Source organism: Pongo pygmaeus, chromosome X (genome assembly GCF_028885625.2).
Source record: "Pongo pygmaeus isolate AG05252 chromosome X, NHGRI_mPonPyg2-v2.0_pri, whole genome shotgun sequence".
NCBI lineage: Eukaryota > Metazoa > Chordata > Mammalia > Primates > Hominidae > Pongo > Pongo pygmaeus.
Window position 1 is genome coordinate 105,307,911 of NC_072396.2, and position 27,913 is coordinate 105,335,823.

At 40.7% G+C, this 27,913-nt stretch overlaps 1 protein-coding gene across 6 annotated transcripts; it reads right to left on the minus strand.

Annotated features, from left to right (window-relative positions):
* Positions 1-754: 754 nt before the first annotated feature.
* On the minus strand, positions 755-26,510 carry TAF7L (TATA-box binding protein associated factor 7 like). 6 transcript variants are annotated; one of them, XM_054472638.1, is made up of 13 exons: positions 26,200-26,510; positions 21,032-21,099; positions 20,137-20,215; positions 17,020-17,153; positions 15,897-16,023; positions 15,288-15,343; positions 12,579-12,620; positions 11,635-11,707; positions 11,192-11,305; positions 9,882-10,085; positions 9,575-9,687; positions 7,754-7,813; positions 755-1,735 (listed from the first exon to the last, which is right to left on the minus strand). In XM_054472638.1, the coding sequence occupies exons 1-13, from the start codon at positions 26,453-26,455 to the stop codon at positions 1,691-1,693; spliced, it is 1,371 nt and encodes a 456-aa protein (XP_054328613.1). In that variant the 5' UTR covers positions 26,456-26,510; the 3' UTR covers positions 755-1,690. The 6 variants fall into 6 exon arrangements, with proteins under 6 accessions (XP_054328613.1, XP_054328615.1, XP_054328618.1 ...); XM_054472640.1 differs by having other exon boundaries at positions 9,882-10,082; positions 26,200-26,493; XM_054472643.1 differs by lacking the exon at positions 26,200-26,510 and adding an exon at positions 24,806-24,953 and having other exon boundaries at positions 9,882-10,082.
* Positions 26,511-27,913: the final 1,403 nt, after the last annotated feature.

Here is a 27,913-nt window from a genome sequence, read left to right on the forward strand (position 1 = left end):
AAAAAAAAAAAAAAAAAAGAACCATAGGGGCTTGCCCAAGGCAAGTTCCATCCTTGTGTGAGTTCCACTACAGCATGGTAATTCAACCCAAATATTGGAGCTGCCATTTATATCACTTCTCCAACCACCCCCCCCCCCCGCACCCGCTTCATCTCATATTAACCATACAGCACTGGGATTTGGAGCAAATCTTCTCACCTTAACAATATAGCATTGGGATTTGATTTGCTTAGTTCATTAGGAGTTACCCTAAGAACTCTGGAAGGATGCCCCAAGGCTGATAGCATCTTCTGCCATTTTCTAATCAGAGTGCTATGGTCCGAATGTGTCCCCCAAAATTCATATGTTAAGATATAATCAGTAATGTGTTAGTATTAAGAGGTAGGGCTTTTGGGAGGTGATTAGGTAATGAGGGCTCCACCCTTATGAATGGAATTAGCGCCCTTTTAAAAGAGGCCTGAGGGAGTTTGTTTGCCCTGCTGCCATGTGAGGATGCACCCCGAAGACGCTATCTAGGAAGCAGACAAACCCCTCACCAGATGCCAAAGCTGCTGGCACCTTGATCTTAGACTTCCAAGCCTCCAGAGCTATAAGCAATAAATTTCTGTTGTTTATAATTTACCCAGTCTATGGTATTTTTGTTACAGCAGCCCAAATGAACTAAGATATAGAGCTTATTGCTTTTCTTCTTGTTTCCATTTGGATATGAGTGCACTCATCATGGGGGATGGTTTAATAAATTGACAACAATCCATTTAAAATGAACAATTTATTTATTGCTTAAAGAACATAGACCATAAAACACTAATAACATACCTAGAAAAAAACCCAAACAAGATTGTTAAAGACGTCTTCATAGGCATTATGGCATCTTGTTCTTCCTAACCTTAGCTGATGGGGGTTAGGAGGAGAAGGCTCAGAATAAGGATAACAGTTCATAATTTCTTCATCTCTGCTCTAACTGTTCCCTTAGTTGGTGAATAACAACCAGCTCCATCCTAAAAACAACAGAACATAAGCAGCAGCAAGAAATCATCCTTGAGCAGGAATGCAGCCCTGTTACCTGAACAGAAACAGAACACAATCTAGTATTAACTGCTGCAAGGTAGGCACTTAAACTCACTATGGCAGGTCCTAGTGCTTAGTAGAAATGACCTCGTTTTTTCCCCTATGTTTTAGGAAATACTAAAAACCAAAAGAAAAGCTAAAACATATGCAAACCAAACAGCTGTATGGCCTCTAGGCTACATTGCCTTTGGAAGCATGGCTGAATCATCTGCTGGTACCATAGCACAGAAGCAATATAATTAATTCTTGTTTAGTGTGGTGGTGCACAACTGTAGTCCCAGCTACTCAGGAGGCTGAGGCGGGAGGATCCCTTAAGCCCAGGAGTCTGAATTCAGCCTGGGCAACATAACAAGACTCCATTTCTAAATTAATAATAATAATTCCCAAATTGACAAAGAGAAAGTCTCATGGTCGAGTGGGGTCTCTAAGTCTACTACATTTTTATACTGGCCTTATCTACATGACTACAAACTTTGAGCATATTTTAAGTAGCAAAGAAGGTACAGATAAATATAACTGATTCAACATAAGGCAACTGAAGGGACAAAAACATGCACAGTTTCATCCAGTCTGCAGTCTGGATAGTGAATCCAAGGGTTGTGGGCCAGGCCAATGGCTCTCCTCACTTCTTCAGAAAACGCTGCAATTGTTCCTGTAGGGAAATGAGCTGTAGGGAGAGGTAGAAAGACATGAAAAATTCATTTGAAATTTGAAGTCCCATTACTTGATCTAGAATTTACTTAAATGAACCAAAAAGAACTATTGTTATTTGGCATTTACAAGGTTATCTTAGTCTTGCAATGTTCCAGAGAATATTGGCCACAGTCAAGAATGCATGCATACTGCTGTGGCCATGATGATGTCCTTTATTATGCCCAATTTATGAAGGGAAGTTTTGTATTAGTCAGTTTTCATGCTGCTGATAAAGATATACCTGAGTTTGGGAAGAAAAAGAGGTTTAATGGACTTATAGTTCCATATGGCTGGAGGCCTCACAATCATGGTGGAAGGCAAGGAGGAGCAAGTCATATCTTACATGGATGGCAGCAGGCAAAGATAGGAGAGCTTATGCAGGGAAACTCCCCTTTTTAAAACCATCAGATCTCGTGAGACTTATTCACTATCATGAGAACAGCATGGGAAAGACCTACTCCCATGATTCAATTACCTCCCACCAGGTACCTCCCACAACACGTGGGAATTAAAGATGAGATTTGGGTGGGGACACAGACAAACCATATCAAGCTTTAAAATTGAATAGGCTTTAAAAAAAACAATATGTTTGCTGTTAAGAATTTGTGCTTCTGTGAAGAATATACAGAGGTCACAGCTCACTGTAGGGGCAAAGGAGATGGGATCTCTGTAGCCATATTCTAAGAGTCAGATGATAAAACAGTTGGGACACTCTCTTGTCCCAATGAACACAATGGGTCTTAGACTGAGTCTTACCGGCTGCTTCTTACCACATTAGGAGATACTTAGAAACCGAGCCAGAGTCCTGACCAATCAGGAGCCTGATGATGTTCTACTTATGCTTTCTAAGTTAGAAGCCCTGAACATTTTGTGGTATAGGATTTAATTTTTTTAACTTGAAATGGTAAAGTGACCAATAACATTCAGAGATGTATGCCATCTTTACAACAAAGGTTGTTTTTGAATATTGTTCATTTCAGGACACTCCATACCAGAATGAATTTTTAGTCTGTGAAATGAAAGGAACATTATAAAACAATCCTATGCTGCACATCACCTACCAAGCCACAATAATTGCTATCCGCAGTAACTTAGGGGCTCTTCTCACTCGGTTGCTGAGTGACCCCTGATTGACCATGATTACAACCACTGACTGATCCAGTTCTTTCTCCTTTGCAGGCTCTTTCTCTTCCCACCACCCGCTAAAGATAGGTTTTTCCTTAGGTTCAGACTTCTTGCTGAACAATCAACCAGGCTAACTCAACTAGCCCCACAGCTTCAATGATCATTTCTGTGTATGGGTCTCTCTCCAATTTCCCATTTTCAAAAGCACTTCTCCACATACCCCTCCAAATCCACTTTTTGTTATCCTATTTTCAGTTAATGGCACATCATTTCCCAGTTGCCCAGGCTTTGGACTCATCTTTGTTCCCCTTTTTGCCCTGTAAATCCAATCAATTGTTAAGCTCTGTTTGCCTCTACCACTTGCACCTTTGAAGCTCCAGGCTGTCCCCACTTCAATTTCTCCTCTATACTTCTGGCAGAAAAATCTTCCTGAGTTACTCCCCAGGTAAAAAAGCTTTGAAGGCTCATTATGACCTACACCAAAAATCTAAACTGTTCACTCTGGCATCACCACCTCTGAGCCAGTGTACATGCTGCTTTCTCATGGAATGCACTCCTTTCCCTATCTCCTTATTAAAACCCTACCTATATTTTAAGGCCCCAGTCAAACACCATCTTCTCCATGAAGTCTTCCTTAATATCCATGGACAATCTGTCATTCCTTTAAGTCCCTACCCCTCTTGCCAATTTCTCCCCAAATGAAGACAGAGACTACATCATAAGCATATCATAGCTCCCTGCAGAGCCTAGCTTAAAGTAGACACCTACTAAATCTAATTTGGATAAATGAACTAACATAAGGGACTCTGAGTAAATAAAGTTTACAGCTACATTTCTATGCTGCTCCTCAATACTAAATATAGTCATGTGTTACTTAACAATGGGAATATGTTCTAAGAAATGCATCCTTAGGCAATTTTGTCATGATGCGAACATGATAGAACATACTTACACCAACCTAGATAGTATCGCTTACTACACACCTAGGCTACACAGTATAGTCTACCATTCCTAGGTTACAAACCTGTACAGCATATTACTGTACTGAATACTGTAGGCAATTGTAGCACAATGTTAAGTATTTGTGTATCGAAACATAGAAAAGGTAAACTAAAAATACAATATAAAAAACTAAAAATGGTACACTTGTATAGGGCACTTACTATGAATGGAGCTTGCAGGACTAGAAGTTGCTCTGAGTGAGTCAGTGAGTGAGTGGTGAGTGAATGTGAAGGCCTAGGACATTACTGTGCACTACTGAAGACTATATAAACACTATACACTTAGGCTATACTAAAATAATTTAAAAATTAAGTAATTGTGCTGCTATGTTATGATGGCTACAATGTCACCAGGTGACAGGAATTTCTTAGCTCCATTATAATCTTATGGGACTACCATCATATACGCAGTCTGTCATTGGCCAAAATGTTGTTATGCAGCATACAACTGTACTTACATTGATGAAAACAAAGATGTTTGGTGGGTACTAAAACAATCCTAGCATTAACTGTTCATCTGATTGTTTTAAAGCAGTACTAAGCAGTACTTGGATAAGTGATTTATCCAAGTGTGTATATATATATATATTCTTCCCTGAGAGGAAGGGAATATATAGAACATAAAAATTCCGCTGGCCTTCTGGGGATGGGGGTAGGGAGTAGTGCCTGTACTTTAAGAGCACCATGCTAAGCCCATCCTCATAATACCAACTCCAGTCTCTTTAAAATTGTAACCTTCAACAGTATAAGGTTAGAGTCAGCACACATTTTCTATACAGCTACTTGACCCTCATTTAGCCTATATTGCCTTCTTCTCTCTTCGCCCTGTACACTCTCTTGTGGCTTTGAAAAATACAGTTGTCGTTCAAGTTACAAATACATACATCCTTAATGATTCCTTCTCCTTCAACACCCAGTAATTGACCCAACTCCTATCAATTCTACCTTTAAAGCACATTCTCTAATATATCAATATTCATTGCAGCATTATTCATAATAGCCAAAAGTGAAAGCAACCCAAATGTCCATCAGCAGATGAATGAATAAACAAAATGTGCTATATTGATCCAATGGAGTATTAGTCAGTCTTAAATGGAAAAAAGTACCGATACATGCCATAACATGGATGAACCCTGAAAATATGCTAAATGAGAAAAGCCCGACTCAAAAGACCATGTATTATATGATTTCACTTGTATGAAATAACTAGAATAGGCAGTAGATTAGTAGAAACTAGATGAGTGGTTGCCTAGTGCTGGGCAGGGGAGAGGTTCTGGAGAAATGGGGAGTGATTACTAATGGATACAGGGTTTCTTTTTGGAGTGATGAAACTTCTAAAATTGACTGCAGTGATGGTTGTACAACTCTGAATATGCTAAAAGCCACTGAATTGTATAGTTTAAATGGGTGACTTGTGGGGGGCGGGGAGGACGGGGTTTGAGGCAGTCTCACTCTGTCACCCAGGCTGGAGTGCAGTGGTGGGATCTCTGCTCACTGCAACCTCTGCCTCCCAGGCTCAAGCAATCCTCCCACTTCAGCCTCCCGAGTAGCTGGGACTACATTCACACACCACCATGCCTGGCTAATTTTTGGAGAGACGGGGTTTCACCATGTTGCCCAGGCTGGTCTCAAACTCCTGGGCTGAAGCCATCTGCCCACTTTGGCCTCCCAAAGCGCTAGGATTACAGGCATGCACCACCACACCCAGCCTAAATGGGTGATATTGTATGGTTTATGAATTACATCTCAGTTATAAAAACATTTTTATTGCAGTTTAAAAATCTATATTCTTTCCATCTCCATTGCTACTACCTTAGTCCAAGTTACCATCCTGTTATTAGAGTACCACAACCCCCCCACCCAACCAGCCTCTTTGCTTCTACTTTCACCTTCTTCCAACCCGTTCTCCAGATAATAATCAGAGTAACCTTTTAAAAGTTTAAATTAGGCCGGACGTGGTGGCTCACGCCTGTAATCCCAGCACTTTGGGAGGCTGAGGCAGGTGGATCACGAGGTCAGGAGATCGAGACCATCCTGGCTAACACGGTGAAACCCCGTCTCTACTAAAAATACAAAAAATTAGCCGGGCATGGTGGCACGTGCCTGTAGTCCCAGTTACTTGGGAGGCTGAGGGAGGAGAATCGCTTGAATCCGAGAGGCGGATGTTGCAGTGAGCCTATATTGTGCCACTGCACTCCAGCCTGGGCGACAGAGAAAGACTCCATTTAAAAAAAAAAAAAAAAGTCTAAATTAGATGTGATTTTCCTATCTAAAATTCTTCAAGGGCTTCCCATTACACTTAAGGCCAAACCCATCCTCCTTATCATGGCCTTCAAGGAACCATATACTATGGTCTCTGCCTACTTCTCCAACCTTATCTTAAGTCATTCTCTTCCTGGCTTTAAATACTCCAAAGGTCCTCAAAGAGGCCAAGTTCTTTCTGAGCATGAGACCTTGCATATGCTCCACCTAAGAGGCTCTTCATCCCACTCTTTGCCTGGACTTAATCCTTCTGGTCTCAGCTTCAATAGCACCTCCTAGGAGAGGTCTATCATGATCCCCCAATTAATTCAAGACTCTCTTTATTCTAATAGCACCACTGACTTTTTTCCTTCATAGCACTTCTTCACAATTTGTACCTTTATATTTGTATAATTTGTTTATTGTCAATCTCCCCTGCTAGACAGCTCCATGAGGACAAGTACAGCAGGTCCTTGAATAATATTGCTTTGTTTAGTGTCGTTTTGTTACAGTAAGTCCTCACTTAATGTCAATAGGTTCTTAGAAACTGCAACTTTAAGCAAAATGACATGCAAAAGGTCTCCAAATAACATTGTTAGTTCAATGTCATTTCATTATAATTTTTTGTTGTTGTTGTTGTTTTGAGACAGGGTCTCACTTTGTTGCCCAAGCTGGAGTGCAGTGGCGTGATCATGGCTCACTGCAGCCTCAATCTCCTGGGCTCAAGCAATCCTCCCACCTTAGCGTCCCGAGTAGCTGAGACTACAGGCTTATGCCACCACAACCGGCTAATTTTTTGTACAGTCAGCATTTCACCATGTTGCTCAGATTGGTCTCAAACTCCTGAGCTAAAGCGATCCACTCGCCTCGGCCTCCCAAAATGCTGGGGTTACGGGCATGAGCCACCACGCCTGGCCTCATTATAATGTTGATGAGAAAAATAAAATCACTTCCCTGTACACGTTAGGTGAATTGGTTTGTCTGAATTGTCCCAGTCTGAGTGAGCGTGGGTGTGGGTGTGAGTGTGCCCTGCAATGGGATGCCATCCTATCCAAGGCTGGTTCCCACCTTGCGCCCTGAGCTGCTGGGATAGGCTCTGGCCATCTGAGACCCTGAACTGGAATCACTGGGTACATAATTGTCTTACTTGTTTTTATCAGTCTTTCTCAAATGTATGTATAGCTCACATTTATTTCAATGTTTAATATTAGAAGTGTTTTGGTTTTTATTTAGAAGTTTGGTGATGTTTTTGTGACCAGAAATATGCTATAGGAACTTAATTATTCTTTATATCAATTAGCCTATAGTAAAATTGGTTTCATTATATATACATCATTTTGCTTAAAGTTACAGTTTCCAAGAACCTATCAATGACACTGAGGATTTACTGTATTGCATTTGTCTTATTCAACACCGTACATCCAGTGCTTTTCACTTCATAGGCATTCAATATCTGTTGAATGAGTGAATTTTCACAAAGACCTTGTTCCACCCTGCTACCTTCGTTTAGAAGATTTGGCTACCACTATTCCTATGAGAGGAACAGCCAGCAATGATATTGGAAGTGAAGTGGGGGATTCTCTGTATCAAATGTTTTCTGGTTAATTTGAAAACATACTTCTTACCTTCTCATTTTTTTGTTTTTCCTGTAACTCAAGCTGCTCCAGCACAGAGTGAAAATGATTCTGAAAAATAAATTGTATAAATGATGAACACTGAGTCTCAAAGGAAAAAAAACCCAAGGGAGGCAAGGAGTTTGGCAAATAATTGTTTTTGTTTTTGAGGTGGAATCTTCCTCTGTCACCTAGGCTGGAGTGCAGTGGCGCAATCTTGGCTCATGTAACCTCCGCCTCCCAGGCTCAAGTGATTCTCATGTCTCAGCCTCCTGGGTAGCTGGGATTAGAGGAGCATGCCACCACGCCTGGCTAATTTTTGTAGTTTTAGTAGAGATGAGGTTTCACCGTGTTGCCCAGGCTGGTCTCAAACTCCTTGTCTCAAGTGATCTGCCTGCCTCTGCCTCCCAAAGTGCTGGGATTACAGGCGTAAGCCACTGCGCCCAGCCGCAAATAATAAACTGTCGTACAAAAGAACACTCTTTTTAAAGGACTTAGAGTATAAAAACTATCCCCCCTAACTACCGTACCATCCAATTTGATTTTATATACACTCTATAGCATTTTTTTGTCTTACCCTAAATGATTGGAATGCCCTTATGTTACCTTTTTCTAGTTTAGCACAAATCCTTTGTCTGTGGTGACCTGTTAGAGAAGCTGGCTTAGAATCTGGTGCTAATGACTCCTCCATTTCCCCTAACTAGGGCAGAGTATCACTATTCCTAACTAGTACTACATGTAACAATAATCACAACAATAGCATATAACTGTATGTTTCAAAGTGTGCCCTTATCTGTTATCTTACTTGGTTATTCTAAAGGACAACACCCAAAAAGGGTGTAGTTCTGTGCTCCCATTTGCTGACTACAGCTCTGAAGAAAATGAAATCTGGCAGGAAATTCCAAATGCTTCAGAACTTCCCTCACTAAAAAAGGGAAGCAAACATGGCCTAAACATACATTTTCTTTTTGTTGGAGCTCTTAAACATATATTAATAAAAATAAAGCAAGATATTTATTCTTGTTCAAACATGCACCAAAAATTTAAAAACTAATTATTTCTCCTTTTTACTGCAATGAATACATTTTAATACAAATAACAGGGTTCAATCTATGCCTGGGATCTATGCTCCCACAGTAAATGAACACCGAGTCTCAAAGGAAAAAAAAAACTAAGGGAAGCAAGGAGTTTGGCAAATAATTGTTTTTGTTTTTGTTTTTGAGGCAGAATCTTCCTCTGTCACCCAGGCTGGAGTGCAGTGGCACAATCTTGGCTCATGCAACCTCCGCCTCCCAGGCTCAAGTGATTCTCATGTCTCAGCCTCCTGGGTAGCTGGGATTACAGGAGAATGCCACCATGCCTGGCTAATTTTTGTATTTTTAGTAGAGATGAGGTTTCATCTCTACTAAAAGATCCCTTACTCAGGGATCATTTACTGTGATCCCTGGCAAGTTACTTAACCTCTTTGAGTTTCCATTCTTTATCTATAAAATGGGAGTGGTGACAGTATTTATGTTTCAAGGATGTGAGGATAAAGTGTGATAATATGTGTACACAATTCTTAGCCCTTTATGTGCCTTTTACATAGCAAATGCTCAATATTGGCAATTTTTATCTCATATCACCTAGTCCCTTCCCCAAAATGCTTATATTAAATGATCAAAATTACTCAGGTAAAAGGAAACAGGGTTATCTTTTATTAGGAGTTTCTAAGAAGCTGTTTAGGTTCATGAATGAACAAGAACCCTGCATAGAGATGACATAAGTGGAAACACAAAGGCAAGATACTGAAAGTAAGATATCAGGATTTCTTTATGCCAACCAAGAATTTACCTTGAGTGTCAGGTTTTCCACTTTCATGATGAGATCCTTCTGTCTTTGTGCTTTATTCTGAATCTCATGGAGCTTTTTCTCCTTTTTCTCAATCTGCTTCTGAATTTCCATGACTAATAGAGAAACATAGAACTTTACATAATAAATATAGCCTAAATGAATGGACCAAGATCCAAATCAAGTAAAACTCTACTACACATTGAAGCGATAACTTCTTGAGCTTAGCTTTGAGTCTAATATATGCTTAGAGTCAACTGTTAGCACTGCCACCCACCCTGGTCCCATCCCTTTGTTTTTTCTGACTTACCTATTGAACTGGTACCTTCATTTGCCCTATACTGGCCAGATTCAATAAACTTGGCCTGCAGCTGCCTTTCCAGATACTCTTCAGAACAATCTTCCTCCTCCTCTTCTTTGTCTTCATCTTCATCCTCATCCTCATCCTCATCCTCATCATCATCATTGTTACTTCTAGAATCACTGAACATCTCCCGAAGCATATCATATTCTACTAGTTTTAAGCAAGAAGAAGGTGAACTATCTAAAACTCTGCAAATGACTCATACTCCAGATATAATTATACTCCTTACTTTCACATTCCCCAGGCAACCGGTGAATTTTATAAATCATTTTTTCATGCAGGAAGATTATTCCCTTTATAAAACAAGGACAGCAAATGCAAAACACTGTAACATTCATTCATGTAGTGAATGATCAAGACATTTAGAGACTCTAAGGGTCATAGGAAGTTAAAATACCAGGGGTGGATGGGAGATTAGAACACTAATCTAAAACCCCTAAACTGCCAAGAGTCCAATAAGAGGGAAGAAGGGCTGGGTGTGGTGGCTCACGCCTGTAATCCCAGCACTTTGGGAGGCCAACGCGGGCAGAACACTTGAAGCCAGGAGTTGGAGACCAGCCTGGCCAACATGGCAAAATCCCATCTCTACTTACAAAAAAAAAAAAAAGAAAAAAAGAAACAAAAAGAAAAAAAGAAAAATTAGCTGGGTGTGGTGGTACATGCCTGTAATCCCAGCTACTTGGGAGGCTGAGGCACAAGAATTACTTGAACCTGGGAGGCAGAGGTTGCAGTGAGCCGAGATCGCACTACTACACTCCAGCCTGGGCGACAGAGCGAGACTCTGTCTCAAAAAAAAAAAAAAAAAAAAAAAAGGCCGGGCACAGTGGCTCATGCCTGTAATTCCAGCACTTTGGGAGGCCGAGGCAGGCAGATCACTTGAGGTCTGGAATTCAAGACCAGCCTGGCCAACATGGTGAAACCCTGACGCTACTAAAAATACAAAAATTAGCTGGGCATGGTGGTGAACACCTATAATCCCAGCTACCTGGGAGGCTGAGGCAGGAGAATCACTTGAACTCAGGAGGCAGAGGTTGTAGTGAGCTGAGATTGCGCCACCGCACTCCAGCCTGGGCGACAGAGCAAGAATCCATCCCAAAAAAAAAAAAAAAAAAAAAAAAAAAAAAAAGGGAAGGACGAAACCATTCTTTTTTTCTGTTTTTTTTTTTGGATTGGCCTATGAATTTATGGAAAAATGATCTGATACCCAGTCAATATCTGCCCTATCTGAAACTCCTGCTTTGCCTTTACTAAAGTACCTGACAAGGTATGACCCAGCTTGTGGCTGCTCATTCCCGAGGATATCACAAATCCTGGGATGGAGCCTTGACTTTCTATTTCCTTGGTTCCATCTTCAGCAATGACTTCCCAACCTGAAAGGAGTGGGTAGTCAAGGAAAACACAGAAAGAAACAAAAAGGCACAGCTGAAAGGGAAGGGGCTCTTTGGCTAACAGTGCTATTTAATTTAGTCCAACTTTAGGCCATTTGTATCAGAACTCCTAGTTTGGAGAAGTGCTTTATATTGAATTACACAATAAATAATTTTCTATTACATGAATTTACTGTTCCTAGCTAGAACATTTCAAAAAATCTTAAGTTCTACACATCAAGACTGGCACACAAACACCAGAGGTGAGGCTTCGTCAGCATGTACAAATGGGGCAGAACAGACTATGCAGAAAATATTTGTATAAAGGATACGGGTACTTATGGCTTCAGCATCTGAACGCAGCAGTCTCTTTACTTCATTTTCCACATCTGGAGATTCAATGTACTGAAGCAAAGTTGGGGATTAGAGGGGGATACCAATACTGTCATTTAACACCCTGTGTTTTGCAGGAGTGTCCTCCTACGTACCAATGAATTCAAATGTTAGGCCTCTTTAAATTCTGATCCAACCAAATTTCTACTTTAAGTAGTGCTATTTATAAAGGAATCTTTAGCCAGGGTCTAGAATTTTGTACAGAAAACTTATTTTTTCCTAATTAAAAAAATTACTTGAGACATTTAATCTTTTCAATCTGCAGCTCTATGGTAAAGACCTCTCTCAGAGGTGCAACCCTTAGGTCTCAGTTATAAATTATTTGTCCTGATTTACATTGGCAAAGAACTATAATTCCTTATTAGTTATTTAGAAATAATTTGGTTTAAAGATCCAAATTCCCAGATTTCACTTCCCCACATCTTTATTATTAGAGACATTCCTACAAAAACTGGATCTTAGCTGCATGTTCTCCCTTGAATCCAGTTTTACATAATTATCTCCACAGCAACCAATTTGTTGTGCCACAAATAGAAATTAGGATTTTGATGGGGAATAAGCAATTGCAAACAACTGCTGTTAAAAGTGAACTCTGGCTCCCAAGGAATGGCTTTTGAAATAAATATCAGAATAAAAAGAGCAGATTAGAATACACGGAGTCACTGGCCAAATTGTATCTTTTCCTCTAGCAGTTATCAAACTTCAAACAATGAATTCATTTTTCAGTGAATCAAACCCAGTGTATGTGTTTAGGATGAGGGTTAGAGGAGAGAAGAAAAGCTCAAAAGTAGCTTCTGTGGTTTATTTGATTCATTTGAAACTAATGAGCTATTAAATAAAACACATTAAGGGTAAAAATGAAGTTATATTATGATTGCTCTACCTCAGTAAAGCTGCTTTTTTCCATTTCTTTGCCATCAGGGACCTATGAAATAAAACACAATAAACAAGTTATATTATGATACCTATATTTCAGTAAAGCTTAAAGAGCTCTACAACTATTCTTAACTTAGTTTTACATTTAATAGGCACTCAATAAATGTTGATTTACAGAGTATAAAAGCCAAGGCAACTGTGTTCATGGATTGGAAGACTCAACATAGTAAAAATGTCAGTTCTCCCCAAATTGATCTATAAGTTTAATGTAATTCCTGCCAAAATTCTAGCAAGGTTTTCTGTAGCTATAGACAAGCTTATTCTAAAATTTATATTAAAAGATATAGGCTTTTGGCCAGGCACGGTGGCTCATGCCTGTAATCTCAGCACTTTGGGAGGCCAAGGTGGGTGGATCACGTGAGGTCAGGAGTTCGAGACCAGCCTGGCCAACATGGTGAAATCCGTCTCTACTAAAAATACAAAAATTAGCTGGGCATAGTGGCCCACGCCTGTAATCCTGGCTACTTGGGAGGCTGAGGCACAAGAGTAGCTTGAACCCGGGAGGCGGAGGCTGCAGTGAGCAGAGATCGTGCCATTGCACTCCAGCCTGGGCAACAGAGCGAGACTCCATCTCAAAAAATAAATAAATAAATAAATAAAGATATAGACTCTAGAATGGCTAAACAATATTGAGAAAGAAAAGTAAAGTCAGAGCTATCAGCCTTCTAATTTCAGTACCAATTATATAGCGACACTGTGATATTGGTGGAGGGATTGACAGATGGATCAGTGGAAGAGAATGGAGAACCCAGAAACAGACCCATAAAACCAAGCCCAACTGGTATTTGGCAAAGGTACAAAAGCAATACAACAGAGGAAGGATAGCCTTTTCAACAAATAGTGCTAGAGCAATTAGACATCCTTTGGCAAGAAAAACAAAAACAAAAACAAAAAACAAAAAAAAACCTTGAACTAAACCTCATAGCTTTTATAAAAATTAAGTCGAAAATTGGCATCAGGCTTAAAAAAGATGTAAAAAAAAAAAAAAAAGCAGGAGGAAATCTTCAGGATCTGGGCTAGGCAAAGAGTTCTTAGATTTACTATAAAAAGCAAGATCGTTTTCAAAAAAATCAATATACTGTACTTCATCAAAACTAAAAACTTTAGCTCTCTGAAAGACCCTACGAAGAGGATGGAAAGACAAGCTACAGATTGGGAGAATATATTTGCAAACTACATATCTGATAAAACACTGGTAGTATTTAGAATATAAAAAGAACTCTCAAAATTCAATAATAAAAAATCAATTTAGAAAATAGGCAAAAGGCATGAGCAGACATTTCACTGAAGTGGAATAGATGGCACATGAGATGTTCAACCCTGTTAACCATCAGGGAAATGTAAATTAATACTACAATGAGATCACTACACACCTATCAGAATGGCTAAAATGAAAAATAGTGACAACACCTAATGCTGGTGAGGAGGTGGAGAAACTGGATCATTCATACATTATTGGCAGGAATATAAAATGGTACAGTCACTCTGGAATACAGATCATTTCTTATAAAACTAAACATGCGACTACCATATGACCCAGCAATTATACTCCTGGACATTTATTCCAAAGAAATGAATACTTATATTCACACAAAAACCTATTCACAGCTTTATTTATAATAGTCAAAACCTGTAAACAACCCAGATGTCCTTCAAAGGGAGAACAGTTATGTAATGTGGTACATTCATACCATGGAATACTACTCAGCAATAAAAAATAAACTACTGATGCTACAAAAACTTATATGGATCTTAAGTGAATTATGCTGAATGAAAAAATAAGCTAGTCTCTGATGTTATATACTATATAATTCCATTAATATTAAATTTTTGAAATGACAAAATTACAGAGATAGAGATCAGATTAGTGATTACCAAGTGTCAGAGACAGGGGTATGAGGTAGAAGGGAAGTGGGCATGGTTATATAAAAGCAAAATGAGGGATCCTTGTGGTGATGAAACTGTTTTGTATTTTGACTGTGTAGGCAGATACATGAACTTACACATGGGATAAAACTGCATAGAACTAAACACATGCACAAAAATACACGAGTACAAGTAAAACTGGAGAAATTGGAATAAGATTGCAGAATTCTAATCATGTCAATTACCTGTTTGTGGTATTGTACTATAGTTTTGCAAAATGGGGAAAATGGCAAAAGGGTACACGATACCTCTCTTTTATTTCTTACAACTGTATATGAATTTACAATTATTTCAAAATAACATGTTTAATTTTAAACAAAAGAAGAAGCCAAGCCACAATACTCCTGTAGTTTACCCAAGATTCTACAAGCCTGAAATAACATTAGGAATATAACCACAATTCCCAATTTTCAGGTTCTGGATGGGTTCACTTTAAAACTAGATCTTGCAATAGAAAACTGAAAGCATTAACAGAAGTTTCAAATGTATGATTCTTCCAGACCCCAAATGACTACCCTATAATCTCAAGGATCAGGTCTTTTTATTCACTGCTATATTCCCAACTGCTAGCATACAGTGCCTGGCATTTATTTAGTTCACATTCAATAAATGTTTATTGAACATATAAATGAATTAACAAATTAATTCCCAACTGACTTTTTCTCTTTCCTTCTGGCCCATGATCCTCTTCTAATCAGCCCGGCAGACACACAAATAGCATGTAACTAACCTTTTTTTGTGTTTTCCGGAACCTTTTCTTTCTGACATTCTTAAGTGGTGGCGTAACTAAAATAAATACAACACAGTGAAACGTTATATGACTGATGGTAGTCACATAGCTGAATTTGATAAAGACAAAGATCATGCTATAAACCAAGGCTCATGACATGACTTTTTTTTTTTTTTTTTTTTTTTTTTTTGAGATCAAGTCCCACTCTGTTGCCCAGGCTGGAGTACAGTGGTGCGATCTCAGCTCACTGCAACCACCTCCTAGGTTCAAGCGATTCTCCTGCCTCAGCCTCCCGAGTAGCTGGGATTACAGGTGCCCGCCACCACACCCAACTAATTTTTGTATTTGTAGTAGAGACAGAGTTTCACCATGTTGGCCAAGCTGGTCTCGAACTCCTGACCTCAGGTGATCCACCCGCCTCGGCCTCCCAAAGTGCTGGGATTACAAGCGTGAGCCACCGCGCCCAGCTGACATGACTCCTCTTAAGAGTGTCTGAGAACCTAATGAACCAAACACCTAAGTGTGGTAAGAGGTCCCTGTTTCACAAGGAATTGGGATTCAGCAAATAAATTTTAGTCAGCAGGAATGAGCAAGGGGCTGGTGACTTACTGCCATGCTTCCAGACATATTTTTTCTCTCTCTCCCTTTCTTTTTTCCTGACTATATTAGGATCAGTAGAGGCAGCTGGTTCTTCTGGAGAAGGGTGGATATCACCATCAGCAGTGCACACAAGCATCTACATTTAACAAAGACAAAGAAGTTAACTATGGCCACAAATTTTGGATTAGCAATCATAATCATTCTTACCACTAGAAATGCACAGAAGAGACTGATACTTGCCATTTCCAGAAAACCAAGTATTTTGTAATGTACATTTATATTCTCTCATTTTTGCAGTCTCCCTCTCTCCCTCTCCTCCCCTCCACCAGCCACCAGCAGCACTACATATGAACTCTGAAGGTGTGTTGTTTTTTTTTTTCCACGAGAGTGTTTACCACTACAGAGGGAATATATTGGAAACAGATCTTGGAACTTAGCTTAGGTTTTTTATTTTGTTTTGTTTTTAGACAAAATCTTGCTCTGTCATACAGGCTGGAGTGCAGTGGTACATGATCATGGCTCACTGCACCCTCGACCTCCTGGGCTAAAGTGATCCTCCTACCTCAATCTCTAGAATAGCTGGAACTACAGGTGTGTGCCATCACATCTGGCTAATCTTGTTTTTGTAGAGATGAGGTCTCACTATGTTGCCCAGGTTGGTCTCAAACTCGTGGGCTCAGGTGATCCTCCCACCTCAGCCTCCCAAAGTGTAGGGATTATAGGCATGGGCCATTGTGCCTGGCCTATCTCAGCATTTTGATTTAGAGAGGAAATAAGAAATCAACAGCAGAGATGATGAATAAGAACCAATTTAAACCTCCAGAGTTAACAACATACTGTTTTAATACAAAGTTCAGAAGATCCCAGCGGCTCATATGTTTCAATTAATGAAAAGTCACTATAAGTGGCAAATGGGACTCTCTATAGGCTATTTGGTTAAAATAAAATACTGAAAGCTAAGGATCAAACACCAAACCAGAACATGACATTTCATTCCTGTGCAGTCGATCTGGAAATTAGAAATGCCAAGCAGCCATTCACCAAGTGGAAAGGAGTACTGAAAGAAAGAAAAACAGAAAGAGAAAAGAATTCCTTGAAGGATGTGAGGCTAGTAAAGAAAACTAGTCCATACCTGAGAAATGTCTGCTGTTTTATAAAAGGTTTTTCTATCAAACGTTCTCAGGCTTTCAATAACACAAGGCAAGTCAACCATCTTAGCGGCTAGTGGGACATCTTCTACTTCAACAACTGCATGGCGCCCATCAGCTGGAGAGAAGTAAAGATTAAAGTTGATATCTTCCCAGTGAACTCTTAAACTTCCTAAGGTTTGAATAATGAAGACTTATGTGGGACAGATTAGTCTTTCCAAGAAACCTACTATCTCTCATAATGCTAGAATTGTGTGCACAATTAATAGCTTCCTAAAGAAAAAAAATGGAAAGTATATGGAGCTCTTTTTTCCTAGTTTATGTCACTTGTGCAAAAGTAGCTAAGTTTCTTGTTAATGGATGTGAACTAAATATGGGTGAAGCAATACATGTTTAATTCTCATCCTGAAAAGCAAATTCCATTCATTAAAACCAATTCCTTTTTTTTTTTTTAGAAGCATTCAATCGTGTCATTGTACATGTGTGTTTTCAAAGGGCTGGGTGAGGGAAGGGTTGACTGACCCTAGAATGGTGCTAATAAATCTCAAGTTAAATCTCTAATTAGCTTCATAAAGATAAAATTCTATACAACAGCCATATACTAAACTCTGAATATTGCTGCTCAGACGTCCCAAACATAAATGTCTTTTGACACAAGAGGATTCAGGTATAATCTTCTAGTATTATGTGAAAAAAGAAAGATACAAAACAATGTTTATCATTTTGTGTGAATTAACTCTAAAAATACAGAGAGAGATTGTTTCAATTCTAGTATTATGCATAAAAGTTTTGTCAATAAGGAAGTAACAAGAAACAGTTAATATCAGTTATCTGTGGTATTGAGGTTGGGGCATCATAAGGAAGAAGAGTTTTATTTCTCCTTTTGAACTTTTCTTTTTCATTTGATTTTTTTTTTTCTTTGAGAAGGAGTCTCACTCTGTCACCCAGGCTGGAGTGCAGTGGTACGATCTCTGCTCACTGCAACCTCCACCCTCTGGGTTCAAGCAATTCTCGTACCTCAGCCTCCCAAATAGCTGGGATTACAGGTGTGCACCACCATGCCCGGCTAATTTTTGCATTTTTAGTAGAGACGGGGTTTCACCATGTTGGCCAGGCTGGTCTGGAACTCCTGACCTCAAGTGATCCGCCTGCCTCAGCCTCCCAAAGAGCTGGGATTACAGGCATGAGCCATCATGCCTGGCCTGTTTTATTTGAATTTTCTAACTATGAACTTATATTATCTTTTTAAAAAAATGTCAGTAAGTGTTAACTAACTGGTGAGATTATGAGCCACTTTTTGTTTTCTCCTTTATATGCTTCTCTGCATTAAAAAAAAAACTAGCAAAATTTATTTATCTATTTTTGGTTGTGTGTTTTTTAGGCAGATAAGCTTGTGTGGAAACATTTATTTATTTATTTACTTATTTACTTATTTATTTACGCATGCTCTTGGTGCAAATGGCCTCTAGATTCATCCATGGTGTCCCAAATGACAGAATTTTGTTCTTTTTAAAAGGCTGAGTAGTATGGCATTGTGTATACGTATCACTTTTACACTTAGGTTGATTCCATATCTTGGCTATTGTGAATAATGCTACAATGAATAAGGGAGTGCAGAGAGGTATGCCTTCAACATGTTGATATCAATTCCTTCTGTGAATATATTCACAGAAGTGGGGTTGCTGGATCACATGGTTGTTCTATTTTTAGTTTTCTGAGGAACCTCCATACCATTTAAAAAAAATAATGGCTGTAGGCCGGGCACAGTGGCTCACGCCTGTAATCCCAACACTTTGGGAGGCTGAGGTGGGTGGATCACTTGAGGTCAGGAGTTCAAGACCAGTCTGGTCAACATGGTGAAACCCCGTCTCTACCAAAAATACAAAAAAATTAGCCAGGTGTGGTGGCGCATGCCTGTAGTCCCAGCTACTCGGAAGGCTGAGGCAGGAGAATTGCTTGAACCCAGGAGGCGGAGGTTGCAGTGAGCCAAGATCGCGCCACTGCACTCCAGCCTGGGTGACACAGCAAGACTCCATCTCAAAAAAAAAAAAAAAAAAAAGGCTGTATTAATTTACATTCCCACCAATAGGGTACAAAGGCTCCCTTTTCTCCTCATCCTCATTAACAGTTGTTATTGTTCTTTTTTTTAATAAAAGCCATTCTAACAGGTATGAGGTGATATCTCGCTGTTGTTTTAATTTGCATTCCCCTAATGATTAGTGATGCTGAGCATTTTTTCATGAACCTTTTGGCTACTTGTATGTCTTCTTTTGAGAAGTATCTGCTCAGATCCTTTGCCCATTTTAAAATCAGGTTATTTGTTTTCTTACTATTGAGTTGTTTGAGTTCCTTATATATTTGGATATTAACCCCTTTATTGGATGTACGATTTGCAAATATAACAAATATTATTTAAAAGAAAGAAATATATGTCACCGGCCAGGCACGTTGGCTCACGCCTGTAATCCCAGCACTTTGGGAGGCCAAGGCAGGTGGATCACGAGGTCAGGAGTTTGAGACCAGCCTGACCAACATGGTGAAACCATGTCTCTACTAAAAATACAAAAATTAGCCAGGCATGGTGGCATGTGCCTGTAATCCCAGCTACTCGGGAGGCTGAGGCAAAAGAATCACTTGAACCCGGGAGGCAGAGGTTGCAGTGAACCAAGACTGCACCACTGCACTCCAGCCTGGGCGACAGAGCGAGACTCCATCTCAAAAAAAAAAAAAAAAAGAAAGAAATAAATAAATACATGTCACCTTTATAAACAAAGAATGGCATATCCACTTGTCATTCCCTTGGATGTTGAGAAATCATAAAGTTTATATATGGGAGACTACCAGCAGTACAAAAACCCCACAGTTGACCCCCAAGTTTCCTTAAACACACTATGATAATCACTCAACTCGAGGTGCAATATTCCTACTTCCTTTCCTCTTAAAAGAAGAGGACTTAAGCCTCTCTAAAGCATGAGTCCATCAAGTCAGAGACCATATTCTATCATTTTTCACATCCTTAGTACCAAGTATAGTGTCTGGCACATAGCAATCCCTTAATAAATTATTGTTCAATGTATAGTGAATGGATATTAACTACTTACGCAAGAAGTCAATTTTTAGTTTATCCTTCATCTTGACACTTTGAGAACGTGCTAGGTTCCTGACAGTACAAGCGTGTTCCTAAAGAGAAGGTAAATTGAAAAATCAGAAGAACTAAACATCTACCTGGCAGCTAACAGAATAGATATATCAAAGAAAGTCCTCCCTTAAATAAAACTTTACACCTCCAAAATGTTACTAACTAGACCATGTACCATGAGATACTGTGCACTGTATAAGTCAAGTTAGGATGAAGCTGACTCTAAACTCATAATTGTCTCTTAGTAGCTACAGTTAATGCTTTCTCCTAGCTCTACAATCCTGCTACCCTTCTGTTGTAGTTGCTAAAGAAAGGCTTACCTAGTTGCAGTTTGCTTGGTATATTAAGTAACCCTAATTAGGGAAATAGGTTTCTGAACCCCATCCTTAATATAGCTGCCTAGACTAACTAATTGCTTGAATACAGGTATCAGTGTGGGGGAAGAGAGCCAAATACTTGTTGAGATGAGCTTTAAAAGTCTTGCATGGTGGTGAATAATGCTGGCCCTTCTCACTGCCCCTTTTGAGGTGACAGAAAGGATTTCAGAGGAGTCTTATCTTGGCTGTCCAGGGAACAGGCTGTTAGTACTGGTGGTAAGTGAATGGGTCCATCATTGTCACAGCTGTTTTGCCAAGAAATCAACCTGCATGATAGGTGGTATTGTACAGGAGGAAAAAATGCTGCCAAAAAAGTACATGCTATGATAGGACTGCTTAACAGAACATGATTCCTGGGAAACAAATGTTCTGAGTTTTTATAGCCTACCTGAAATAGAAATGTTACAGAATCCAAGTAGAACTATAATTATAATTAAACTATAATTATGAAGATATTTGTTCTGAGATACAAGTTCTTACCAGAGGCAGACGTAATATAAACTGGTTCTCAACTTCATCAGGAACTTCATCCTGGCTTTTACTCATGTCTTGATTTTGAGTTAATGAAAGCAAAAAGAAAACCAAGTCACTAAAAACTCCTCTTGCTCCCTCTCCTGACCACTTCTGGTAGTACTGGCTAAATTATACAAGATCTTGCCCATAATCCTCGCTAGAATGATGTGTGTACAGTTAGACGATATCTTATTTGACATAACTTAATTATTTCTAGACGTTACCTTAGCTCCTCTCCAATATGTATAGATTTTCCAAAGTCAATCCAAATTACATGATGTAATTTGATGAACAAATGAAATAACAGCTGTTATGAAACATGATTTCGTCTTCTTAATCATATTCTTAGACTCTCAGGTAAAAGACTACAATTCAACAACACGTTGGTGGTTACCTAAGCAAACTATATAACCTCTGCAGGGAAGAATGCAAACCAAAAGCTGAAGTTCGCCTAGAAACCACTTGCAGAAATGTTCTGTGATGATTTGAAGTAAACAAGGGCTTGATTTTCGATATTTCACCTACATTAATGGATTAGGAGAAATTAAGCAGTCCATGGGAGACCCGGCAGTTTTTTATGACTCTAGAGCCAGCAACAACAGCTTTGAGCTACTCTGGGGAAAAGTTAGGAGTCCAGTTCTTTTTTTTTTTTTTCAAGACAGAGTCTCGCTCTGTCGCCCAGGCTGGAGTGCAGTGGTGCGATCTCGGCTCACTGCAACCTCTGCCTCCCGGGTTCAAGCCATTCTCCTGCCTCAGTCTCCCAAGTAGTTGGGACTACAGGCATGCACCACCACACCTGGCTAATTTTTGTATTTTTTAGTAGAGACAGGATTTCACCATGTTGGCTAGGCTGGTTTTAAGCTCCTGACCCCAAGTGATCCGCCCACCTCAGCCTCCCAAAGTGCTGGGATTACAGGCCTGCGCCACCACGCCCGGCATGGAGTCCAGTTCTTTTTTTTTGAGACAGAGTCTCTTTTTTTTTTTCTTTTTGAGATGGAGATTTTATGGGAACATAAAATCTGATTTGATTTATTCATTACTACCCTTTCATTCATTACTACCCTTTATTGTGTGCATTCTGTATGCCCAGTACTACATTGAGTGCATCAGGTCTATCATTTCATATAATCCTCACAATCACCACTTACTTCGAATGCCCCCAAAAGCTATCTAAAAGAACTCTTAAGATGGATCTTTTTATTTAAAATATATATATATATACCTTTGAAGTGAATACTTTCTTCCAAGTTAATCTTTTTTTTACAAATTATAATCATATATAATTATGGGGTACACAATGATGTTATGATATAGTGTGAAATGACTGAATCAATCTAATGAGCACATCCATCACCTTAAATACTTATCAGTTATTCCCCTTAACTACAACTTTCATTTTTTTAATTTTAAAAGCCAAATTTGGCAGTGGGAGATTGTATACCAACTTCAGTGGCATTAATGTTAATAAGTTGTGACAATATCCCACTACTATCGGACCAGCCTAACTGAAATTTTCTATTCTTTGATCAACATCTCCTCAATGCCCCTCCCCCTACTCCAGCCTGTAATAACCAACACTACTCTCTGCTTCTATGAGTTCAATTATTTTAGATTCCACATATAAGTGAGAATATGTGATTTTTGTCTTTCTCTGCCTGGCTTATTTCACTTAATATAATATCCTCCAGATTCATCCATGTTGTTGCAAATGACAGAATTTCCTTCTTTTCAAAGGCTGAATAGTATTCAGTTGGGTACACATACCACATATTTATCCATCCACTTGTTGGATACCTAGATTGATTTCATAACTTAGCTATTGTAATGCTGCAATGAACATGTGTGTGCAGATATCTCTTTGACACACTGATCTCAAGTTTTTAGGATATACATCCAGACACGGGATTGCTGGATCCCAAGTTTTTATTTTATTATTTTTTATTTTTTTCATTATTTGTTTTTCAATTTTATGTTCTTACAATGAGCCAAGACTTTATTTCTAATCTTATTTTCCATGTATTTGGGATGTATTTGTAGAGCCCTGCATTTTGGGTATTAGGGCCCACACTTTTTTGTTGTTTTGTTGTTTTTTTTTGAGACAGAGTTTCGCTCTTGTTGCCCAGGCTGGAGTGCAACAGCGCGATCTCAGCTCACTGCAACCTCCGCTGCCCGGGTTCAAGCGATTCTCCTACCTCAGCCTCCCAAGTAGCTGGCATTACAGGTACCTGCCACCACGCCCGGCTAAATTTTTTATTTTTTATTTTTTGTATATTTAGTAGAGGCCGGGTTTCACCATGTTGGCCAGGCTGGTCTCGAGCTCCTGACCTAAGGTGATCCATCCGCCTTGGCCTCCCAAAGTGTTGGGATTACAGGCATGAGCCACTGTGCCCAGCCAGGCCCACACTTCTGAGGAAGATTTTTCTCAAAGGTGGAAAGACAGCTGGGCGCTGTGGCTCACACCTGTAATCTCAGCACTTTGGGAGGCTGAGGCAGGTGGATCACCTGAGGTCAGGAGTTCCAGACCAGCCTGGCCAACATGGTGAAACCCCATCTCTACTAAAGATACAAAAATTAGCCGGGCGTAGTGGTGGATGCCTGTAATCCCAGCAAGTTGGGAGGCTGAGGCAGGAGAATTGCTTGAACCCAGGAGATGGAGGCTGCATTGAGCCGAGATGGTGCCACTGCACTCCAGCTTGGGTGACAGAGTGAGACTCCTTCTCAAAAACAAAACAAAACAAAACAAAAAAAGTCAGCAGTAGAAAAGCAGACACTCAGGATGGGAGAGGGAAAGATGCATTATTTGTGATTGTAATTTCTTCTCTTCTTGTTTCATACAGATATATATGTATATATATGCATATATAAATACAAAAGAGAAATGTAAATGCAAGAAGAGAGTTGATCAAAATAAATAAAATATCTGGGGGCTGAGCACATTCCCTAACAGAACATAGTAACAATTAAGGCTGGGAGCAGGAACAGATTATTTGAAGAACTAGCTGCTAAGCAAGATTTTATCAGATCAGTAGTAACTTTTAGATTTCTCAGCAGAACGAAAACTAGGGCATTTTGTTCATATCCAAGCCCTTTTGGTAATTCCTCTTTTATGGAAGAAAGAATGTAAGAACTGAAACTATTTCAATGTAGTTGTTTGATAAACAGACCTAATAAAAAGTCCAGTGGGAGAGAAGTTAGACAATCCTGTTGAACTGGGTTTTAATTATTTTTTAAATTTACTTGCATTTACCTAAAAAACTAGTTGTACGGTATTCACTTTAAGAAAAAGCATCCACTTTTTTCCAGCAAGCACTCTTTGATACCTGATTAAATTAACAGGACCCCTTACCACCATTCACCTCTAGTTCCATCTCGCTTTAGCAGAATTACAATTGGAATTATAATTGGCTGGAGGGCGCCTGGCAGCATGCTCCAGGCCATGCAAGTCAGTACACGCCTAAATGGGTGTTTTTTCAAGTTCGCAGTCGCCGGCTGCAGTTTAAGAGACTGACCTCCATCCTTATCCCCGGGGCACTAAGCTTTCAAAGGGAAAGTTTGACCCCTAGGCTTTGATCCACTTTCCCTTGAAAACTTCTCGCGAGGCCCAACAGGTTGCAACGGGTCCCAGCCTTCGCGCCTCGCTGTGCAGGCGGGCTGGGGAGGGCTGCGGGGTGCACCGCGGCGGGGTGCACACCGGCGGGGCGCTGACCCGGTCCCGGACGCCCGGTCGGCCGCCCGACTCACCCGCTCCTCCGGGAACTGGCGCCGACACCGAAAAGGCTGGTACCTGCGCCTCTGGTCTGTGGGTTCCGGACGAACCGCGCGTGGGCTCCCGCGCGGAACGTAGAGGCGAACGCTGGGCTGCCGGCGCCTGGACAGTAAGAGCGGCGCGCGCCGGCCCCTCCCCGCCTCGCCACGCCTCCGCGGCCGCGCTGCCCAAGCCAACTGGAGCACGACCTCCAGGCAGTGGCCGGCTCACCGCGTGCTGGGCGGGAAGGCTTGAAAGGCGCGGAGCGCCGAGGGGAGCGCCGAGGGGAGAGCTGAGGGGGACGCGACCGCTCAGGGACCTCGCGAAGCAAGACCGAGGCTTCAAAACAAGTTACCTTGGCCGGGCGCGGTGGCTCACGACTGTAATCCCAGTACTTTGGGAGGCCAAGGCGGGCAGATCTCAAGGTCAAAAGATCGAGACCATCCTGGCCAACATGATGAAACCCCCGTCTCTACTAAAAATACAAAAATTAGCTGGGCGTGGTTGCGCGCGTCTGTAGTCCCAGCTACTCAGTAGGCTGAGGCAGGAGAATCGCTTGAACCCAGGAGGTGGAAATTGCAGTGAGCCGAGATTGCGCCACTGCACTCCAGCCTGGCGACAGAGTGAGACTCTGTCTGAAAAAAAAAATTACCTTTACACAGGGGCAACCTTCAGGGCGCCAGATTTTTACCAGGGGACAGTGATACCCCGAAGAGGCGAGTTGGGCCGGGCGCGGTGGCTCACGCCTGTAATCCCAGCACTTTGGGAGGCCGAGACGGGTGGATCACCTGAGGTCAGGAGATCGAGATCAGCCTGGCCAACATGTTGAAACCCCATCTCTATTTTAAAAAATAATAAAAATAATAATAATAATTAGCCAGGCATGATGGCAGGCGCCTGTAATCTCAGCTACTCGGGCAGCTGAGGCAGGAGAATTGCTTGAACCCGGGAGGCGGAGGTTGTAGTGAGCCGAGATCGCGCCACTGCACTCCAGCCTGGGCAACAAGAGCGAAACTCCGTAAAAAAAAAAAAAAAAAAAAAAAAAAAAAAAAAAAAAAAAAGCGAGTTGCTCGCTTTTGGTTGCTCCTCGACTCCATTAGGTCGGACCGTTTGTCCCTAGGCACGGTGACCTCGCCTGGTGACAAATACGTCACTGTGCAAACCCACTGAACAACTAGAATCTGTGCCCAAAGCCCTCTAACACGATCAGTTGCTCCCCTCTCCTCAACAGAGTCAACATTTTACATCCTCTGGAGAGGGACACAAGTTACGTCGCCCATTGCTCCTCAAGGGGGCCGCAATTCAAACAAATTTTGAATCGAACTAAAAGCAGTTTGTTTCTCCGAAAGAAGGTCCTTTGCTGGGGGAACAAGCTTAAAAAGCCACCTACCTTTCCCTTCCTGGAAGTTTTCTGGGGCCTGGGCAGCAGCCTGGGCACTGCTGTCCGCATCCGTTTGAGCATCCTGGTCGGCAGGAATCTGGGTGCCTTGGTCGCCAGCAATGTCGGCGCTGCTTTCATAGGTGGTTTCAGACCCACGGTCGACAGGAATTTGGGGCTCTTGTTGGCTAGTTACTTCCGATGTTGAAACTGTTGGTGTTGAATCATGTTCTGAAGAAATGGGGAGCTGTCCCTCGGGGCACTCCATGGCCCACCTCGTTGGGGTTGTAAAATGGCTTCCTGTGTAGTCATGTGACCTGGAGGGTTCCAGAACCTTCGTAAATGTAAAAGATTTCTTTACGTCTTTAAGACGTAATACTATTAACGACATTGCCGGTGCCTGTTCAAGATTGTAGCAGCCACGTCTCCACTGCCTAACACTCACCCAAACTTAATCGTAGGGAATAAATATTTTCAGAAGACTATTCTACAATAATTTTCTTTTGGGACATGATTTTTTTTCATTCAATTAAACTAGATTATCAGAGCTTCAGACCAAGACAAAATTGTTTTGATCCCTTTTAGAATCCATCCGCTAACCTTCATTTTGGCATTATGCCATGGGGCTACATCAGGGGTTATGCAACAAAACAGGCCAACGAGACCAGTTTTACATTTACTATACAATATTCTTGAAGGCATTAATTATATAAAAAAAATCGTTTCATGAAAACGGAAATGAAAATTCTGTTTTTGGTAACTGAAATAGCTGAGTAATTGTTTTGACTTGTAAGGACAGTGTGAATTATATAATTAAGTTTATGATGGCTGCTAGGAAGCTCAGAACCAAATTTGCAACCAACCTGTAATAATAACTATGAGCCTTACTGGCATATGTTGAGTTTTATCTTAAATAACTATGTTCTCTCCCATTTCCCTAATTATTTTTTGTCTCATGCAGTAAATAACACTAAAAGCTGCTCAAAGCCTTTTTAAAAAGAATCAGATATATACATGTTAGGTAAATGAAAATAGTACTCCTGGCTGGGCACAGTAGCTCACACCTCTAATCCCAGCACTTTGGGAGGCCGAGGCAGGTGGATCACCTCAGGTCAGGAGTTTCAGAGCAGCCTGGCCAACATGGTGAGAATCCCCCATCTCTACTAAAAATACAAAAATTAGCCGGGCGTGGTGGCGTGTGCCTGTAATCCCAGCTACTAGGGAGGTTGACGCACGAGAATCACTTGAATCCGGGAGGCGGAGGTTGCCGTGAGCCAAGATCGCGCCACTGCATTCCAGCCTGGGTGACAGAGCGAGACTCCGTCAAAAAAAAAAAAAAAAAAAAAAAAAAAAGAAGAAGAAGAAAAGAAAATAGTACTCCTGACAAAAGTGTCTCAGGGAGCATCCCTGTGGGTAGAGGAGGGGAGCACAATAACTGCTCACTTACAAATTCAATCATCCAACAAATGTTAATTGAGATTTAGTGTGCCAGACCGGATTTGAAACATTTATTAAATGCTTAAAATATGGTTAAGTGTTTCATGGGAAGGAGGCAAAAATTATCCTTCAGAAATTTACAATCTAGTTAGAGCATACACATATGTAAGTTTTTCATTATTGCCAGAGTTCCAGCCCCTTCTTAAGGAAACGGGGAAATATAAAGTGGAAGAAAGGAAAGGATATGAATTATGGTTTCTCTTGGTAGAGGAGAGGTGATCCAAGAAGC

Bases quoted from the DNA above. Each gene is read 5' to 3' on its own strand.
- TAF7L (XM_054472638.1), bottom strand. From the start codon at position 26,455: ATGGAGTGCCCCGAGGGACAGCTCCCCATTTCTTCAGAACATGATTCA. The intron at 15,344-15,896 runs GTAAGTCACCAG...TATTTATTTTAG, and splicing joins ATATGTCTGGAAGCATGGCA to TTACGCCACCACTTAAGAAT. The intron at 7,814-9,574 runs GTAAATTCTTGG...TTTATTTTTCAG, and splicing joins TGGAAAACCTGACACTCAAG to AATCATTTTCACTCTGTGCT.